We start from the raw sequence: 18,804 nt of genomic DNA, 5'->3' as shown, positions 1-18,804 counted from the left end.
AGCCAAGCCACATTATTTCTCTGAGCCTTGGTTTTCACACATATGATAATAAAGGGCACAGAGTAGATGATCTTTAAATTATCCCTTTATCTCTAAGTCTGTGGAATTCATTTAACTTGGGTTTTAATTTCTTTAGCTGTAAAAAGGGTACACAGCTGTCTATTTTACACCGCTGTTGTTTTAAATCTCCAATACAATAAAGGTTTTCAAACTAAGACACCAACTCTCCCAGAGGGGTTCTTAGCTTTACTCTCCTATCTGGGAACTCTCAGAGATGGTTGGAGGCCTTGTGTAAGTCATTCTCTGCCCTTTCCCTCCCAGCTACAGGTATCCAGGCTCCTGCCCTACTTGGTACTGAGACAGGAAGCAAGCACTCAGGGCTTTTATGGTTCAAGGGGAAAGACAGGAATCAGACAGAACAGGTTTTTTCTGTTTATTTTAAAACAGAATATTTTATGTACAAATATGCACATATTTACATAAAATGTACAAATTAGGATATCAGATCTTTGGGGTTTACAAAGTCCTGGGCCAACTGGGCTAAGAGGGGCTGGTATTCTCTCCTTTGGTCCAGAAATCCAGCAGAGTTCAGGTCACACAGGCATTAGTTCTCAGTATATTCTCTCTTCTCTCTTCTCTCTCTCTCTCTCTCTCTCTCTCTCTCTCTCTCTCTCTCTCCCTCTCTTTTTCCAATGCTAAAGATTGAACCCAGGGTGTTGGGCGTGCTAAGCAAGCTACTCTACCACTGAGTCACATTCCTAGCCTTAAATCTTGATATTCTGGTTTGAGGCCAAATAAAAATATACATCTAACCCCAAGCCCCACTCAGAAAAACTACCAAAAGAGCCCTGAATCAATGACCCAGAAACCCCTGGGGAAAGGAGACAGTCTTACCCCTGGCACCTCCTTCCCCTCACCTGAACATCCACCCTCTCCTGTATATAAGAACTACCCTCTCTCCCCTACACCAGGATGGAACCAGGAGCCCTTGTCACTAAAGGACCACAAACAACTATGAATACAACAAAAAACAAAATGGGGCTAGGGGAAAAGATGAGGGGCCGCTGTAGTCAAGGAGACTATCTTGTCCTCCCTTAGCCAGTAGCCACTGGGCTCACACCCCAGTTCCAGATGCCACCAGCCATTAGGTTCCCTCTGGAGGGGCTGCCTAGGTGAAGAAGCCTTAGAAGCACTTTTCATAATCACAGAAATTAACCCACTGAGTGGGGCCCGAGTGAGGTCCAGCTTTGTTGAATTCCTAAGTAGGCTGGCCTCCTAGTAAGCAATCCCAGTAACAAACATGCAAATAAACAAAGGATTTTGATTTTTTTTTTTTCTCTCTATCTCTCTTAAGGAAGCTGGAGTAGTACTCTGAAAGCTCCCTGTGAGTTTATTTACATAAAGTATGTACATGCAGCAGGCCCACAGGCCACCACGGCCACCAGAGGGCAGAGGGCTTCTTCCATAATAGTTCAAACCCCTGGCAGACCCCTGGATAGCTGCTTCACACTTGCCCCATAGCTCCCAAGTGGTGGGAACCCAGCTCCCCCACTTCAGAGGCCAGATTCCAGCTCCAGCTATGCCCTCCACCTATCACCTCCAACCTCTGCATCATTAATACTGCTCTGGGGTCTGAGGAAAATACCTGCATTTGCAGGCAGAGGTCACACACAGTCACACCACACATAAGCCAAACCTTCACATTCCCCACACAGCCACCCAAATCCTGTGGCACACACACCACTGTCCACTTGGACTCTTAACATGATAGCACAACACAAACCATAGACAATCATCCGTCCACTCACAGTGAACTCTCACACAAACACAAACACACATACACACGGTGACCTGTACACACAGTGGGAGGGACTCAACCAGTGGAGCCCTCCCAATAAACAGAAGGGTTGGAGGAAAACGGAGCAGTCAGTGGGGTGGGGAGCATCTTCCTCAAGAGATATGAGCATATAAGAAGGACCCCCCTCCCCAGATGAGTTAAAATCCCCCATGTCAGCAGAAGGAGCCAGGCCTAGAGGAGGGAGGCAGGCCTGGGTCAGACCAGGTGCCCCCGCCCATTGATGTAGATGCCATTGCCCGTGGGCTTGGCCCGCAGGGTCCCATTCTCCTGAACAAAATGGTTCATCGCCTGTTTGATGCCTTCATCTCGATCTTCATCTTCCTCTACTCGTCCAGAGCCTGGAGACAGCAATTCCGTCTGTGTTTCAATCTCCCGCACTGTGGTCAGTGTGGAGTAACTGCGGCCCTCTGGCTCTTCACTCTGGAGACCAAGGGCAGAGGTCAAATCAGGAAGCAAAGCAGGGCAGCCAGATACTATGGGGGATGGTTGGGTCACGATGGGGTAAGAGGTCAGGCAAAGCAGGGGTAATGGCTGTCCCACAGGCATAGGGGCTCAGAGATCAGGGCCAGGAATGAATGTTAGGCATGGGGAAGGGGAGAGGGAGAATGAAGGCACAGCAGAGATTTGGGGGTGGGCCACATATGAGCCAGGGCTAAGGTGCGAGGGACTTGTACGGGGACTGCTGACGCACCACATTCGGGGCCAGGAAAGGGGCCTGAGGAGAGTGGTGGGAACACCGGTCGGTGGGGCCGGGGGCCTCACCATCACAGAGCAGCTACTGTTGTCCTTGAGACTATCAGGGTGGCCCTCGGCTCTCAGCCCTACACTCTCCTCCGGCTGCAGGGCCCAGACATGGGGGAGGAGTTAAAAGAGCTCAGCCTCCTCTCCTCAGCCTTTTCACCACCTGTCCTCCACCAGCCTCCTCCCTAATCACCTTTCCCCAGCCCCACAGGTCCATTCTCTCTGACACATCCTCATTCCCCCACTGCCAGCCAGCCTCACCCTGGACCCAGCACTGATGGTAGATTCCCAGAGCAACCCCCAGGCCAGTGGTGAAAGGGGCCTTCCAAGGAGTCTTCCCAGTTTCAAAGCAGTGACACCCCCCAACCTCACTCACAGCCCAACCCCTGCTAAGTCACAGCCAGACCTGGTGGAGGACTGTGCCCCTGGTCTGCATAGAGACTCAGGCACAAGCAAGCCCAGTGTGGTCACACCTTATGTATACACCCCACCTTGGCACACACCTGGCTCCTGGGGTCCGTATGATGAGAATGTAGCCTCCGGATGGAGTTCTCCCTGGTCAGGGTCAGCTCCTCCTCACTGGGAAAGACACCTCCTTGTCAGGAACTGAGGGTAGCAGCAGGCCTCCCAAGGCGAGCCTAGCCTAGGGTGTCTACGTGAGACAGGGCTGCAGGGTATGGGTGCCGTGACAGCCCTGCAAGTATGAGTGTGTGGCTGCAGGTGGCAGTGTAGCTGCAGAGCATGTGTGCCTGTGCCTGAGCAAGTGCACATAGTTGGTGCTACCCAGGCATATGTCTCTGATCTTCACTCAGGCTGTATGGCTCCCACCATCCAGCTGTGGTCCAGGCCCAAGCCCCTCTCACCTCCTAAAAGACTCTGTCTACCTCTGGTCCCCAGATGTCTGGCTCCCCAGATGTCTGGCTACTCAGTCTCCTCTTTTCCCTCTGTTCTGGCCCACCTCCTGCTTGCTTCCTTTTCATTCCCATCTTAGTTCTACCTACCACCAGGGAAATCCAGTACTCACTATTTCTGGGTCATCTGCTGGGCCTTGCGCCGATGATATCGGGACATGAGTATCACCACCACCACCAGAAGGCAGAACAAGAGGGCGGCGATTACACCCACCACCACCACGGACGCTGACACTAGATCCACCTGTTTCCCTGGGTCCTGAGGGTCTGCTGGAGACAGGCCATTTTCTGAAGGGCATGCCCAGATCCTTGAACCACCCTGGCCCCATTGCCACACCACACCACCCTCATATACTACCACAATTACCCACTCAGCTAGACCCTCTGCAAAAACCATCCAGTCCCCGCAAACAAATACTTTCCCAATTCCTTCTTTTTGTCTTACTTCCTGTTACCATACCGCAACCCTCCCCTTGCCCTGGACCCAGGTCCTTTGTCCCTGTTCTCCAACCACTCCCACCCCCATCCTTACCAAGAATATCCACAGTGACCTGAGAATCCCTCGAGGAAAGCTCATTGCTAACGTGGCAGACGTAGATGCCACTGTGCTCAGTGGTCAGTGGGGGAAAGCCAAGAGTGTCCCCTTCTGCTCGTACCCCACTGGGCAGAGGCCCATCCAGCCTGGAGGATAGGAAAGCTGAAGGGTGCCTGCTGGGGCGAGCTGAGGCTGCCACCACCCAACGTGTCCAGGCAGCTCTCCACCCCCCTCCCCCATGACGTCACCCAGATCTGCCGGCTGTTCCCACGGTGTCCCGCCCTCCCCTAGGCAGGTCTAGGCAGAGGCCCCTTCTCCCTGCTGCTCAACCTGACCCGGGCACCCCCCACACACATTCGGGGAAGATCCACACACGTGCCATTCCGCATTCTCCCACAGGCGTCACATCATCAAACACTGGGTACCAGGCACACATGCTGTAAAGTCCACACCACAGGACACTCCACTCCTAGTTGGGCTCAGAGGTACTTGGAAAATGTGACTATGTGCTCCAACACCTGCGATGATGCATGGTGGGTACATAAACCTAGTGCCAGGTACAAGGCATGTATCACTCATATGCCCCCGTGAGAACATGTCTGTCGTGGTATCACACATGTGTGCACCCTATCTCTTTCTGATTTTCTGGACATCTCAGACCCTGGAAAAGAGCCAAGGACTCTTGAGGGAACTGGTGAAAGTGGGAGAGTGTTTTTGAGGTACTGGCAATATTGTGGCAATGACAGGAATGAGTGTAACCTTAACATTAACAGGAATTGGTGTAACATTAGTTACAATCAGCTGTCTTTTTTGTCTCATGCACTTTATGTCTCACCTAAATTTATAAAATATTAATATTTAATACTATGGGATTGTGTGTGTGTGTGTGTGTGTGTGTGTGTGTGTGTGTGTTTTCCAGTGCTGGAGAGAGAATCCAGTATCTCATACATACTAGGCAAGTGCTCTACCACTGAGCTACATCCCTAGCCCTAATACTATGCTGTATTTCACAATTTAAAAGTTAAGAGAAAAAAGTCAAGAATGTATCCACTTTATTTCCTACCAATGACCATGTATCCTAGATGCCCTGGGGCAAGCCAATAATATTTGGTGATTTTTTTTTTTTTTTTTTGTGGAGAGGGGGTACCAGGGATTGAACTCAGGGGCACTCAACCACTAAGCCACATCCCCAGTCCCATTTTGTATATTTATTTAGAGACAGGGTCTCACTGAGTTGCTTAGTGCTTTGCTTTTGCTGAGGCTGGTTTTGAACTTGAGACCCTCCTGCCTCAGCCTCCTGAGCCTCTGGGATTAAAGGTGTGTACCACCATGCCTGGCTCCATGAATATTCTTGTATTGGTCTGCACATGTGCCCTAACTTATCTTGAGTTTGAATATATGATCCCAGCCCATAATGAGCACATCCTGGCCCTGAGAGGGGAGGATCTTAAACCCAAGCTTAGCCCTCTCAAACACCCAGGCTCTTACCGTGTCCAGTTGTATGAGGGAGGAGGCTGCCCTTCACTCAGGCACTTGAGCATAGCTCCTTCTCTGCCAACATGCCACAGCTTTTGGTCCTCAAGGCCCCTCACAGAGGCCTCAGCAAGGACTGGAAAGGGAGGTGGGTGGAGAAAGCATGAGAATTATGCCTTTAATCATGTGGTTCCTTGAACAGCCCCACCCCCTGTCCCATCCTGCCTGGAACAGTCTCCCCCTGCTCTTCTCCGTCCTACTCATCTGCTGCCAAATCTAGCTGCACTCTACCTGGTTGACAGATCCTGACCACATGGTTCCCTCTCTTAAGCTCAGTCTATATTGGTTTACCTGCATCTTGAGCCTATAAATCCCTCAGGTGTCACACTTTTTCTGGATCCCCTTGGGTGCCTAGCACAGTGCTACTCACTTGCTCAATAAATGCTGTTAGATTCTTTGAAGGTTTAACAATATTACAATCCTAAAATCATAAAATTCATCCCTTCCTTTCTTTCTTTTTTAGTACTGAGGCTTGAACTCAGGGATACTCTACCACTGAACTACATTCTCAGTCCTTTTTTATTTTTTATTTTGAGATGGGTCTTGCTAAGTTGCAGAGGCTGGCCTCAAACTTGTGATCCTCCTGCCTCAGCCTCTGGAGTTGCTATTATCACAGACATGTGCCCCTGTGCCTGGTTCAATCATTTCTTTAACAATTATTTTTTGAGGACATACTTTGTGCCAAATGTTAGAACAGTTTGAGCTGAAAATGGTCCCTCCCACCTCTGCCCAGAGGCTTGAAGTCTACTGCTGCGAATACAGTCTCTGCTGTTTCCTGAGCTTTCCTATGCTCTGAACACTGAGTGAGATACTTTGCTTCATGGTTGCTAATTTTCATCAAAATCCTATAAAGTTGATATAATTATACTCATTTCACTGATGAAGAAAATGAAGCCTAACAAGATTAAATAACAGCTGGTAAATAGCAGAACAAGAAGAGCTTGTCCCAAATCTGCCTCCAAAACCTAAAATGTATATTTTGCAAAGTGCTTTCAATTCCATGTTTATATTTGATTCTCCCAACAAAGCTGTGAAGCAAGGCAATCTCCTCTGTAAAGATAAGGACACTGAAGTTCAGAGAGGTCTCAGTGATTGACCAAGGTCATCTGGCATTGGACTCCAGGTCTTTTATCTTTTGATTCTCTCACACATTATAGCCAGGCTGGACAGTCTGGAGGGACTTGGGGGTCTCACAGTGTCTCACCAACCCTTTTGTAACCCATGAGGCCTGTCTACCCAAGCATCTAAGTACTCACAAGCCACTTGAAGGGTGTGGGTGATCCTTTGGTCCTGGAGCAAGCCAGGGTGAGACACCACGCAGGTAAGTGGCTGCCCATTCATGCTACGGCTGGGCACCAGATGGAACTCTGAAGTGACAGCAGCAGAGCGAGAGTGCGTGAAGGAGCGGCTGGATGGTGTGCCTTTGACCTCTGTGTCCCAGGACACTTGTGGGGCTGGGCTGCCTTCAGCTGTGCAGGAGGCTGCCAATGTCAGGCCCTGGCCCTCTTCTAGCGGTGGACCAGGAATCAGTGAGGGCAGGGGAGGCACTGTGGATGGGTGAAGGCAGAGTTCATGGGTCTGTACAAGCCCTCTCAGGAAGCCCCAGCCCCAGCCCATCCCATTTTAGTCTTGCACAATTGCAAACTTTAGGCTGCCTTCTCTCTCTTTTTTCCTTCTTCTTCTTTTTCTTCTTTTTTTTTCTTTTCTCCCCTGACCCCCACCCCAAGTACAGGGAATTGAACCTAGAGGTGCTCTAGCACTGAACTACATCCCCAGTCCCTTTTTAATTCTTTTTTAAATTTAAGACAGGGTCTCACTAAGTTGACCAGGCTGGTCTTGAACTCATAATCCCCCTACCCCAGTCTTCCAACTCATTGGAATTATAGGTATATGCCACCACACCTAGCTTTCTATTTTTTCTCTTATTTCACTAACAAGTACACCAGAGAAGTGGTAGAATTTTAAATGACTTTGTATGTTTCTCCATTGTTTGAATTTTTTACAATGAGATGGGTAATTTTTTTAAACAAAAACAACGAAGTAATTTTAAAACTAACTAGATATTATCTATCTAATAATAATAATAGCCACCATTTAGTAAGCACTTACTATGTGTCAATTATTATGTTAATCACTTTATAAGTGTTATCTCATTTAATTCTGTCAACCAACCAGTGAGATAGGTATTATCATCCTTATTTTTCAGGTGAGGAAACTAAAGCTCAGATGACCTGGAGACTTACTCCAGGTCATCAGCTCTTAGGTTACAAAGTTTAGATTCACACTCAGATTTTCTACTCCACGGTTGGAGTTACTAAATTCTACATGGATAAAAGAAAACTATATAAAGACCTTTAATTTTTGCTTCAAAATATTAACAACCCAATCATAGAATAGGAAAGATTTAATCTATCCATAGGTCCAGGTTGACCACAAGTGTCCAAATAGTGAATTAAAAGGCAATTGTGCTATCAGACCACATTCACTGAAGGTTCTTACTGGTTATGCATGGCCATAGCATAGCTGGGTCTCTTGTTCACATCTAGGCCTCACATTTTAAAACCATGGAGCCCAGGATGGCTAGGGAGGCTTTGAATCAGTGTCTTTGGTGAAACTGTGGCGGAAACCAGTAAGTGTAGCTTGGAGAAGAGCAGATTTGGGTGGAGCTTTACAAAGGTCCTCAATTCCTTGAAAAACCAGGTGTTAAATTGCTCTAGCAGGCAAAAGTAACACAGAGGGAAATTCCAGGAAGGAAGAACTTCCGGAAAAAATGGATTCTTGCCCAGCTTTGGGAATTATTTGGCAAGAATTTCTGGATTGGGTGGAGGGATAAACAGGATAGTTCTCCCTCACTCCAGAGGATCCTATCTTTTATTCCTGTTCTGCCTCTGCCCTATCCATCACTGGTCCCCACTCCCTGGTAGAGGGGATTGAATCCAGGGTCCCTCTACATCCCCAGCCCTTTATTTTTAATTTTGAGTCAGGTCTCACTAAATTGCTTAGATTGGCCTCAAACTTTCAATCCTTCTGCCTCGGTCTCACAAGTCGTTTAGGATTATAGGTCTGGTCACCAAGCCCAGTCCCATCTGTCTTTGTATTCCCATCTCTACTCCTGCCTCCAGTTTCTCCCCTCCATGACCCTGAGTGTGGGGTCCTGGTGCCTCTGCACACACATAGCAACCCCCGACCATGCCCAGCCGGAACCCCTTACCCAGCACTCGGAGCCGCAGCCGTGCCTGGAAGCTGCCGGCAGGGAAGGTGCTGAACCGACACTCGTATTCGCCCTCATCCGCTTGCACTGCGTTGCGCAGGAGGACTGAGCCATCTAGGGGGTCCCTTGGGGGCGGTGGTTGTTCCACGCGACCCTCGTAGGCTGAGCCCATGTGTAGCCCATATTTGGAGTTCAGGAGTGCCAGCTCCTGGGCGCCCTCGTTCGCGTCCACCCGAGCCCATGCCACCTGCTCCACCTGCTCGTCCGGATCCCCTCGGTAGAAGCAGGGTAGCTTTGCGTCCTGGCCCAGCACAACAGTCACCAAATCCGTGGTCTCCAGCACACCCGCGGGACACTGGCCTGCAGGGGGCAGACAGGAGCACACAGGATTAGGGGTGCAGCCAGAGTCAGGGGAACACATTCATAATGATAATGACAGCCAAAGCAGCAGGAACTCCTGGAGCATTTTATGCTTACGAAGCACTTTCAGTTCATTACCTCATTAGATCCACAAAACATTCCCAAGAGGTAGGCGTTATTATCGCCATTTAACAGATGAGGAAACTGAGACCCAGAGAGAGGAAGTGACTTGCCTAAGGCCACACAGACAATTTATGGAAGACTCACACCCTCTTGCAGCCCAGGATTGTATCCTGAGCAATTGCAAGGTGGGAGGCTTTAATAGGAACGGAGACCCAGCCCCTGCCCTTGGGGAGCTCATAGTCCTCAGGGAAATGGAATTTGTGCACACAGAAACAGGGAAAGCCACCAACGAACTTTCACAGGAGACTCAACCTACCAACAGGGTAAAAGTGAATGCTTTCAGGAAGCGTGGTGGAGAGCCAAGGCAGGGTCCAGAACCGTTGGTGTCTGGGGTGGAGCAGGTAGGGTGGGAAGGGTTCATCCAGGGAGACCCTTTGGAATTTTTTTTCATGGCTTGAAGATGAGAAACCTGGATTCCCAGAGAGAAGGAGGTATTCCATGTGGGAGGAATGGCATGAACCAAGACTCAGAGGCAAAACTGGGCAAGTCACCAAAGACAGGGCCCAGGTCAGAGGCCCAGAGAGATGAGGTCAGGACAGATAAACAGCAATAGGGTCAAACTGGTGAGCCAGAATTAGGACCAGAGATGAAGGACTAGTGTTGTGCACATTGATGGGTAGCAGTATGAAGCACTTGGAGAGGACTTCGGAATCAGATATCCATCATACAAACTTGCAAATAAAGATCCATTCCCTACCCACATGAAACCATAGGTCTGTTCAGGAAGAAGAGATACTAATGGAAACATGCCATGATGGTTTCTGATTTGGTGCCCAGTGGTGTGTTGCAGGCCATTTGTATGATGGGGCAGTCACTGTGGGCCTGAGTCATGTGGGAGGGCCTCCCGCATGAGCTGCATAGGATTAGCAGGGGAAGACACCTAGAAAGGCATTCTAAGTAAAGGATCAAGGTGAGTGAAGAGGTAGTGGCAAGGCTGGCTGGTTCAGGAAGCAGAGAGGAGAGGACCCAACCTAAGTTAGGGGGTGTGTGTGTCTTGAACAGGAGTGGAAAATATGGCTGGGGTAGGGTGGGGCTAAATCTCCCAGAACCTTCCATGCCAGGCAAAGGAATTCAGATTTGGTCAAGAGTAGATGGGGAGTCACTGAAGGTTCCTTCACCCATAAGTGGTGCAAGGAAAGTGGTGATGTGCACTTGGAGCAGAGAGTAGGCAAACTGAAGACAGCTGCTGCCCTAGCAAGGTGTTGCTGGGGCAAGGAAAAGCGGTGTTCCTGGGGCGAAATTTGATAGGGATTTGATCATTGACTAAAAAGAGAGATGAAGGAAAGGAAAGACTCAAGACAGCTGAATTTCCAGAATGAATAACTTATGAAAGAGGCAGGGCCTGGAGAAGCTCATGGTTGGGAAGAAATAAATGTGTGAGTTGTGGAATGAAACATCAAGGGCTGGCTGGGTCAGAGCAGAAGGGTGCTCTGGTGTGGCAAGAGCTCCTTGACTTAGATGTGTATTCCAGCAACTCCCAACAAGTTATAGTCCCTGCTTCTGCCCAGCACCCCACACACCCTGTTGATCCTCACCTTTGCTCATACTGTACCCCTGCCTGGAATGCCCTCCTCCCTGTGTCTGGTAGCTCCTACTCATCATTGTCTGGAGGACTTCTACTCATGCTTTAAGACTCTGCTTAGGCATCACTTCCTCCTGGAGTCCTCCCTCCCCAACCGTACCTCAGGCAACCTTGGATGCCCTTCCTCTATACTACCCTAATACTTTGTTTTTACCCCTGTCATAACACTTTATCCTATAGATTGCATTTTCTGTTTTCTTGTTTGCCTCCCCCAGATTGAGCCCCTACACAGCAGAAACTGGATCACACATCACATATGGAAATATGTTTTCTGACTTTGTGTTTGGTGGTCTTCATGCCTGCCACATAATTGGTGCTCGATGAAAATTTATTGACTGACCAACTGGATGAATGAGTGAGTGGGAAAATGGATGAGTAAGAGAGAAAGACAGAAAAGGAAAGGGTAGGATGAGGAGGAATGTACAGTCCTTGGTTGGTTCCTGCAAGGAGGGCATTGACATGGCAAACTTGGGGTGAAGGCAGGATAGGCTGGCTATTTGGGTTCACTGCCACAGGGAACACTGCTGGACAAGACAGGAAAAAAGAAGAGAGGCAGACATGGAGGGAGGGAGTGAAGCACTGAGTGGACCAGAGGGTTCCAATGAGGCAGAGGAAGGGTCCTATGGTCTTGCTGGCAGGAGTAGAGGGAAGAAAGATTCTGCTGGGAGTTGGGAGGGCCCAGACCAGACGGGATAGACTTGCAGGGCCAGATACCAGGGCCCTGACCTGCCTAAGCTGATGTAGGTCCCACCCAGCCTAGCCTGGGAGTCCAGCTAACCACCTGCACCCCTCCCAGGCACCTCCTTTCTGGAGCTGGAGAGAGTAGGACTGCAAAAGAAGAACTGGGGGCAGGCTTGGGATAGAAGCTCCCCAGCATACTCTCTGCTTCAAATACTGGTAGCCATGTAGGTCATAGGGATCCCAAGATCTACCCTATTGAAACACTCAATTTTTTTTTTTTTTTTTTTTTTTTTTTTTTTTTTTTTGCAGCGCTGGGGATCGAACCCAGGACCTTGTGCTTGCAAGGCAAGCACTCTACCAACTGAGCTATCTCACCAGCCCACGTGCAATGTTTTCTAAAGACCATTTCTGGGACAATGTCAGATGGCATATATCCTTCCCACCCCATAACTGCCAATCATTTGTGCCCTCTTCACTATAAATCTCTCATATTTTCCCTCAAAAAATTACCTTCTAGGGTATAGTACATACATAAGGCCCAGTCCTCCATGTCCCTTGGACCTGTGAGTCCAGGATCTCCACCCCCAAGGAACAAGTTCAAGTTTTGCAGAATGAAAACACAATGAAACCAGAAAGTCTCTCTGGACTCTCCTGCAGCACCCATTCTCCCATGATTCTAATTCCACTATTTAATAGAACATCTCAGGCTGAGGCAACTCCCTCCTCCAATTGTCTTCTGTTCATTCCCTAAGCTTCAAGAGAAGAGAACAGAGAAGTTAGGACCTAGAGTCCTTGTCCTGGGCTTAATGGACCCAGAAGCCCAGGCTCCCAGGCCAGGGCAGGCCAGGACTGCCTCCTCCTCTTCCCCACCCAGTGCCTGCCCGGCGTCAGCATGATGATGTCACCAGACCGAAGGAGACACACCGCCTGCCTGGTGAGGTCACCCTGCGGGCATGTGGTAGCCAGGCCAGGCCAAGCCCACAGACCCTTCTGCTGCAAATTGTTTGCTGAGGCTAGTGGACTAGCTAGCTGGGCACTCCTCCCCTTGACCCTCCCCTCCCTGCCTCCCAGGAGCACCAGGACGCTGGTCAGGAGCCTTGGTGACTCAGAAGCCGCCACACAGCAGCAGGCCTAGCCACAGCCACCACCACCTTGCGCAAGGAAGAGAACAGGCCCAACTGGCCAGACGGGATCCCTGCCCTCAGCCTCCCCCACCCCTGGCCAGGCCCCTTTGGGCCTCTTTGGGGCCCTGCCCTTTGTGTACCCCGCCCGCTCCCAGACAGGTCCTCCATTCCTGGCTTGGGCTGGCTGACTGTACCCCACGTTTTGCCTAGGTCCCAACTTTCTTTTCTGTGTGAGGCCTCTGATTGAAGGGGAAACTGAGGCTGGTACCTCACATACTCAACCATAGCAGCATCTTTGGGGAAGAGATCTATTCTTTATGAGGGGCCTACATTTATCAATATCCTCTGCTGGAACATATAGGGTTACACATAGGGTCTTAGAGGTGGATCTATGAGAAAGAGGAAATTAAGTATGTGTTTTTGTTTTTCCTTTTCAATACTGGAGATTGAACCCAGGGGCGCTCTACCACTGAGCTACACCCCAATCCTTTTTTATTTTGAGACAGGGTCTCTCAAAATTGTCCAGGCTGACCTCAAACTTACACTTCTACTTCAGCCTCCTGAGTCATTGGGATTATAGCACGCACCACTGCACTTAACTCAGTATGAGTTTTTTGTGTCTGAATATATGGCCTGACCAATCTTTCTATAGAGTTTGCACACCTGTGAAGTTATCTCCTTTCATAAATTTGGGGGTATTTCACACATATATATGTTCATGTCTTATCTTCAAGGGATTATACGTACCTACTTTTCTATGCCCAGAGGGAAGAGTTATGCATTCATGTACAAGCAAACATGTGCATGCACCATTACATGTGTGTCTCACACCCTCTGTATGCATGGCGTGTTTTCTTGTCCTGTGGAACTCTGCACACATAGTAAATATTTTGATGTTGCTTATCTTGGCTTTCACATGTCTGTCTCAGTTGCCCTTGGTCAGTGGTGTGTGATTCTGAGCTTTTCCCTGTGTGACCTGTCTCAAGTGTTGCCCCCGGCATCCCTTAACCTAAGACTTGAGGATGTATTCATCTCAGGTTCAAGCTGAAAGTACTCAGAGATGAGGTCACTGTCCCTCTAGGTATTGGGAAATTACCACCAAGCCTTCCCAACAGAACAAAACAAAAGCTCCCTCTCCCTTGTTCCTCAGGTTCTCACTCTTGTCGCCCCCTCGGTGCCCCCAGTACCTCTGGTCCACCAATGAGGCCTCTCCCTGGGAATCTCTTGTCAGGGCTCTGCTGTTGCCACCACCTGAAAAACCAGCTCCAGCTCTAGGCCTGGAGTAACGGCTGTCTAGTGTGGGTTTGGTGAGAAGGGGGGAGATCTGCCTGAGGCTAGAGGGAGGGGTCCAAACTGTCTAGGGTCTCATTCTTCTTTGTTAACTCTTCCCTCCCCTAACCCCACAACAACAGCTCCACCAGAGAGAGCTGGAATATGTGGGTGAGTTAGTAAGAAAAGACCTGTGAGAGAAGTACCAAAGCCCCCAATCCAGGATAGATGATATAAACAATCCAGCAAGCCACTCTTGGTTCTCCCTTTCCCCCCGCATAACCTTGGCCTTGGAGTGCTAAGGAACTTAGAAAACCAGAAGACTCCCGCCCCTTCATCTACCTCCCTCCTTACCCCCATTGTCCTAAGCCCCCTAGCTTAGTGAGAGCTTCCCAACCCCGGGCAAAGTGCCCACCTGCAGATTAGTGTCTGGGGAGGGGGGCACACCAATCACAGAGAGAGAGGAGAACAATGGGGGAGGACAGGCCTTGAGGCAGCTGTCTCTGGCCCAGACACAGCTCCCAGCACAGATAAGTCCTCTAAACCCCCCGGAGCCAGAGTCTGAGCCCCACTGCGTCACCAACAGCCACACAGTGGGTGGGAGACCCAGAATTCAGCTTGTCTCAAACTCCTGAGATCCTTGCCCCCCACCTCTTTCCCCTCCCAACAGTGGCCAGCTCTGCTCCCCCCCCCCCCCCCCGCAACTCACAACCTCAATCCCAGCTCCCAGGACACACCAGTTTTAGAGGAAGTGAAGGGCAGTCAGAAAACTATGGGAAAAGTTCCTGAGGCTGGATGCTCCCTGTTAGCTGCCTGTTCCAGTAAAAGGGATCCTTTCGCAACCACTCTCTCCATAGCCTTCTTCCAGGAGGCACAATGGATGGTTCCCCATTTTTAATTTCTCTTGTTTTAAATTGTTGTAGTTCCAAGTTCGAGGCTAGCCTCAGCAACTTAACGAAACCTCAGCAACTTAATGAAACCCCCGTCTCCAAATAAAAAATAAAAAGAGCTGGGGTATAGCTCAATGGTAAAGCAAACCTGGGTTAAATCTCCAGTACTAAAAAAAAAAAAAAAAAGATTTTTGTTACCAGATCTGTACCCCAAGTCCCCAAAGTCTCCATTTTTCCCTTTCCTCCTCAAGTTTCCCAATTTAACCTCCATCCCTTCTCTCTGCCAGACTTTGTGGTCAGTACAAGGACAAGTTCTAGAGGCCAGAAAGCCCAGGTATTTGCTCCTCGTTGGGCTTACTCTACACAGCAGTTGATCCCCATTCACATTGCCTAGGGGACCCCAGGATTCTGAGGCTGGAATCCAGAAGATGGAATCATGGATTCTAAGCTCCTCAACACCATTTCTGTGACTGGGGTCTCCTTAGCCCAGTCCTCTTAAACACTAGGGTGGAACCAAGGTCAACAGGGCCAAGGGCTTCCCTAGGATTCTCCCAGTTCTTGCCACTTGGGCGGAGAAGCAAGTTTTCCTTTTGGGCTTCTCTGTGTTTGGGTAGGTCCTACAGGAAAGGGCCTGCCCCCCTCTGTAAACAGGAGTAGAAAAGCAGAGATGGGGCACCTCCCTTTCTAGGAAATTAACAGAGAACTCAACCTATCCCTCTGAAGGCAGGCCTCAGAATTTAAAGAACCATTCATTCTCTGGTCCTACAGGACCCACTTGGTCCAGACAAAAAGGTGGGGACCAGGAGTCTGTTGAGGGGTATATCCCAGATTTGGGCCCCTCAGCACCAGGGCAGGATATGGGGGAAGGAGGAGGGAGGGAACCTCACCCGGAAACTCATCCCATTAAGGAGAGACAAAGAGCTGTGGTGTTGGAGGCGCCTCCCAAACCTGGGCTCCTCTCCCTGTCAGGGGTGGGGCAGAGCCCTGGGGCTCAGAGCTCTAAAGGCCCAGGATGAGGGGGGGGGGGGCCACAAATTTGCAGTAAAGGCTAGGAAAAGTAGTGTCCTAGGGAAAGGTCCTCTAGGTCTCCAGTAGAGATGCAGCAAGGATCCTTTGCCCCTTCTATTTTCAAATCAGACTTAGCAACTCTTCCAAAACCCCAGCACCCCAACCCTCCAGCCAGGGGAACAATCACAGAGTCATTGTATTTCCGAACTGGAATATCTAGAGACCATTCAGCCCTAGCTCTTGGCCCACTGAATTTGTTTCTTAGTTGCTCAAGGTTCCTCAGCAGATTGATAGCAGAAATGGTATCGGAACCCAATGCTTCTGACTTCCCATTCCAAGGATTATTCAGAAACCTGAAGCACTCCAGGCTCTTAGGGCCGCTAAGGAGATGTCAACAATAAAAGAGGCAGAATGGGGATGACAATGGAGATGGAAACACCTGCTTTCAGTCTAGGAATAGAGGGGCTGAGTCATCAGCCCTGAGAGCAACCTTTAGCCCTGAGCAGGTATAGAAGCAGCAGCAGAGTGGTCTCCTTAAGTACCAGCTTCCTGGGTGACCTTGGAGTCAGGCTTTCCTCTTAAACAGCAGCTCACATCCAGTCACTGGGTGAAGTCAGGGGAAATTTCCCAACTAAATGGGGTTCTCTTTTCTCCCCTTCCCTGGGCTTCTCTTTGAAAGAACATGAAGCTTTGCACCATGGAAAAGGAAGGTAGGGATCATGTCTGATTCACCACTTCACCTAGGACCTCAGCTGTACCTAGTATACACTCAATTGTACTATTCTCTAGTGAATGAGGAGTCAGGAGACCAAGATACTAACGCTGGTTATATTTCTAACACTGAGTAATCTTGAAGATCTCACTTGCCTATCTATTTTTCTCAGTTTTCCCATCTGTAAAATGAGGGAGTTGAAGTGGTAGATCTCTTTGATCCTTTCCAAGTTCTGAGACAGCATGACTCCATTCTTTAGGTGTGGGTAGATCCTAAAGGAAAGTGCCTGCTGGGTTCCCTGGCCCCAGCAACGAGGCCCCACCCTCTTGCCTGAGCAAGTGAGAAGGGTTGTCTGGAAGTTGAGAATTAAGACAATTTAAGACAAGTTGAGAATTAAGGAAGGGGGCAGCAGGGATTGGAGCTTAGTATTCTGAGATTGGAGGCTGGGCCAATGACCTTTCCATTATAAGACCAAACCCAGAGCAACCCCCCTACCAATTCAGCTATCCAGGCCTTAGCCTCTTCCAGAGAGCATCAGTTGGACCTGGGAATGGGAATCATAGCCAGAGGCTTTTGGACAACTGAGACTCCCTCAGTACTACTCTTAGGGCTGAGGATCCAACTGCCATCTCCAGATAGGGTCCCATCTTCCCAAGGAAAAGATTTCTCAGTTACCCCTTACCCTGGGAACAGTCTATGGTATCCTGATGTGCACATACACACACTCTCTCCCACTCTGAAGATCATAAACTCTTATAATTTATATCATCTGCATGTATATTACATTTGTATGCTGTGAAAAGCAGCATAAGGCATCTAACTAAGAAAATGGGGGCACAGGAAATGAACAAAAGGAGACCACACCCTATCTAGAAGGTTCCCTATCCTAGAACCCCAACGCTTTAAACAGTCACTATTGTCACCCTGGCACTAACAGTATGTGTGTCCAGAGAAAGAGAGGGGCCAGAGAGAGAGGCTATCTCATCTTCTCTCCCAACAGACACCCCAGTCCTGGTGCCCTAGAATATCATGGAGATAAGAGAAGGAGAAAGAAATGCTCCATCTACTCTCTGGACCTCAGGCTTCCTGTACCTGATGATTGCTGAGACCAGCTAAGCCCTGAGTCAGCCCCAGCTTTGGAGGGTAGGTCAAAGTGCCTCCAGAAAGCCCTGGAGTGATCAGGGTCCTCACCATTTCCATCTCCCTGCCCACCTACACTGAGTCACTGTATCTATTCCCCTAGACACAGCTCAGGCCTAGGTAAGGTTTTGGCAGAGGTAATCAGGGACCCCAGACACAGTGACCTCACCAGGAGACAGAGAGCTACATTGGTTTTTCTGGGGGCATTGCTGGCAGCTGGGGATGGGTTCTCCTGTCCCAAGTACAAGGAAAGAGAATGTTTGTGTGCATGCATGTGTTTGTGTGTATGTACCTGAGCCAGAAATAAGAGCCCTGATGGGTCAGGTAAGTCCTACCTGTAAATGATGCCAGGAACAGCAGCAACAGCCAAGCTTCAGGCCCCCACATCTCGGCTCCCAGGGACAGGGGCATTGGTTGAAAGGCAGACCTGCCCGGCGATTTTGAAGTTCCACCGAGTTCTCCCTGGGAGCCGGGTCTAGAGCTGGATAAGGCACACAACCCAGAAGGCAGGAAGCTACAAAGTCCCCAGGCACTGAAGTACCTGCCTATCCCACTTGGGTCTCCACTAGGGGACCCAGCCCCCTTCTACCCACCTAGCCGTGGTACCCCTGAGAAGCCGTAATTGGGAGCTCAGCGCTCCCCCAGAGCTGCTTCCCACGCCGTGGCCAACAACGATGGCAGAAACCTGGGAACCTGCTCAGCAGGTCAGAACAGGTGCGTCTCCGGGGGCTGGGCCTGGCACGGAGACTCAGCAGCCACCGCCCCCAGGGCCTGGGCTAGCTAATGGGCGCCAGGGAGGAAGGATAGGAGGGAAGAACCTCGGTAGGGGCGGTGGGGTCCCATCTTCAGCTCTGGGCTTTACCTGCGAGTGCGGGGAAGGTACTGCGAAGGGAGGGACTAGGGTGGGGGCACAGACCCAGCCAGGATGAATAGGGGCAAGGCCCTTGTGGTTGAGAAGGAAACCAAGCATCTCACACCCCAGGCAGGCTTGCTGACTGCTGGGGGCAGTTCCCCAAGCTGACAGTTCTCTAAATTGGGCAGTTCCCAAAATTGACAGTTCCCCAAA

At 49.8% G+C, this 18,804-nt stretch overlaps 1 protein-coding gene across 6 annotated transcripts; it reads right to left on the bottom strand.

The window, feature by feature from the left end:
* Positions 1 to 409: 409 nt before the first annotated feature.
* Positions 410 to 18,555, bottom strand: Nectin4 (nectin cell adhesion molecule 4). Of its 6 annotated transcripts, none has more exons than XM_047527523.1 (9): positions 18,074 to 18,541; positions 8,790 to 9,149; positions 6,835 to 7,125; positions 5,534 to 5,654; positions 4,043 to 4,191; positions 3,624 to 3,780; positions 3,103 to 3,178; positions 2,621 to 2,695; positions 410 to 2,278 (listed from the first exon to the last, which is right to left on the bottom strand). In XM_047527523.1, exons 1-9 carry the CDS (start codon positions 18,147 to 18,149, stop codon positions 2,054 to 2,056), a joined length of 1,530 nt encoding a protein of 509 aa, XP_047383479.1. In that variant the 5' UTR covers positions 18,150 to 18,541; the 3' UTR covers positions 410 to 2,053. The 6 variants fall into 6 exon arrangements, with proteins under 6 accessions (XP_047383479.1, XP_047383490.1, XP_047383498.1 ...); XM_047527534.1 differs by having other exon boundaries at positions 3,624 to 3,777; positions 18,074 to 18,530; XM_047527568.1 differs by having other exon boundaries at positions 2,141 to 2,278; positions 2,550 to 2,695; positions 18,074 to 18,555.
* Between the last annotated feature and the right edge of the window lie 249 nt (positions 18,556 to 18,804).

Source organism: Sciurus carolinensis, chromosome 1 (genome assembly GCF_902686445.1).
Source record: "Sciurus carolinensis chromosome 1, mSciCar1.2, whole genome shotgun sequence".
Classification (NCBI taxonomy): Eukaryota; Metazoa; Chordata; class Mammalia; order Rodentia; family Sciuridae; genus Sciurus; species Sciurus carolinensis.
The sequence above is the reverse complement of the archived record's forward strand: the minus strand, read 5'-3'. Positions and strand labels throughout refer to the sequence as shown.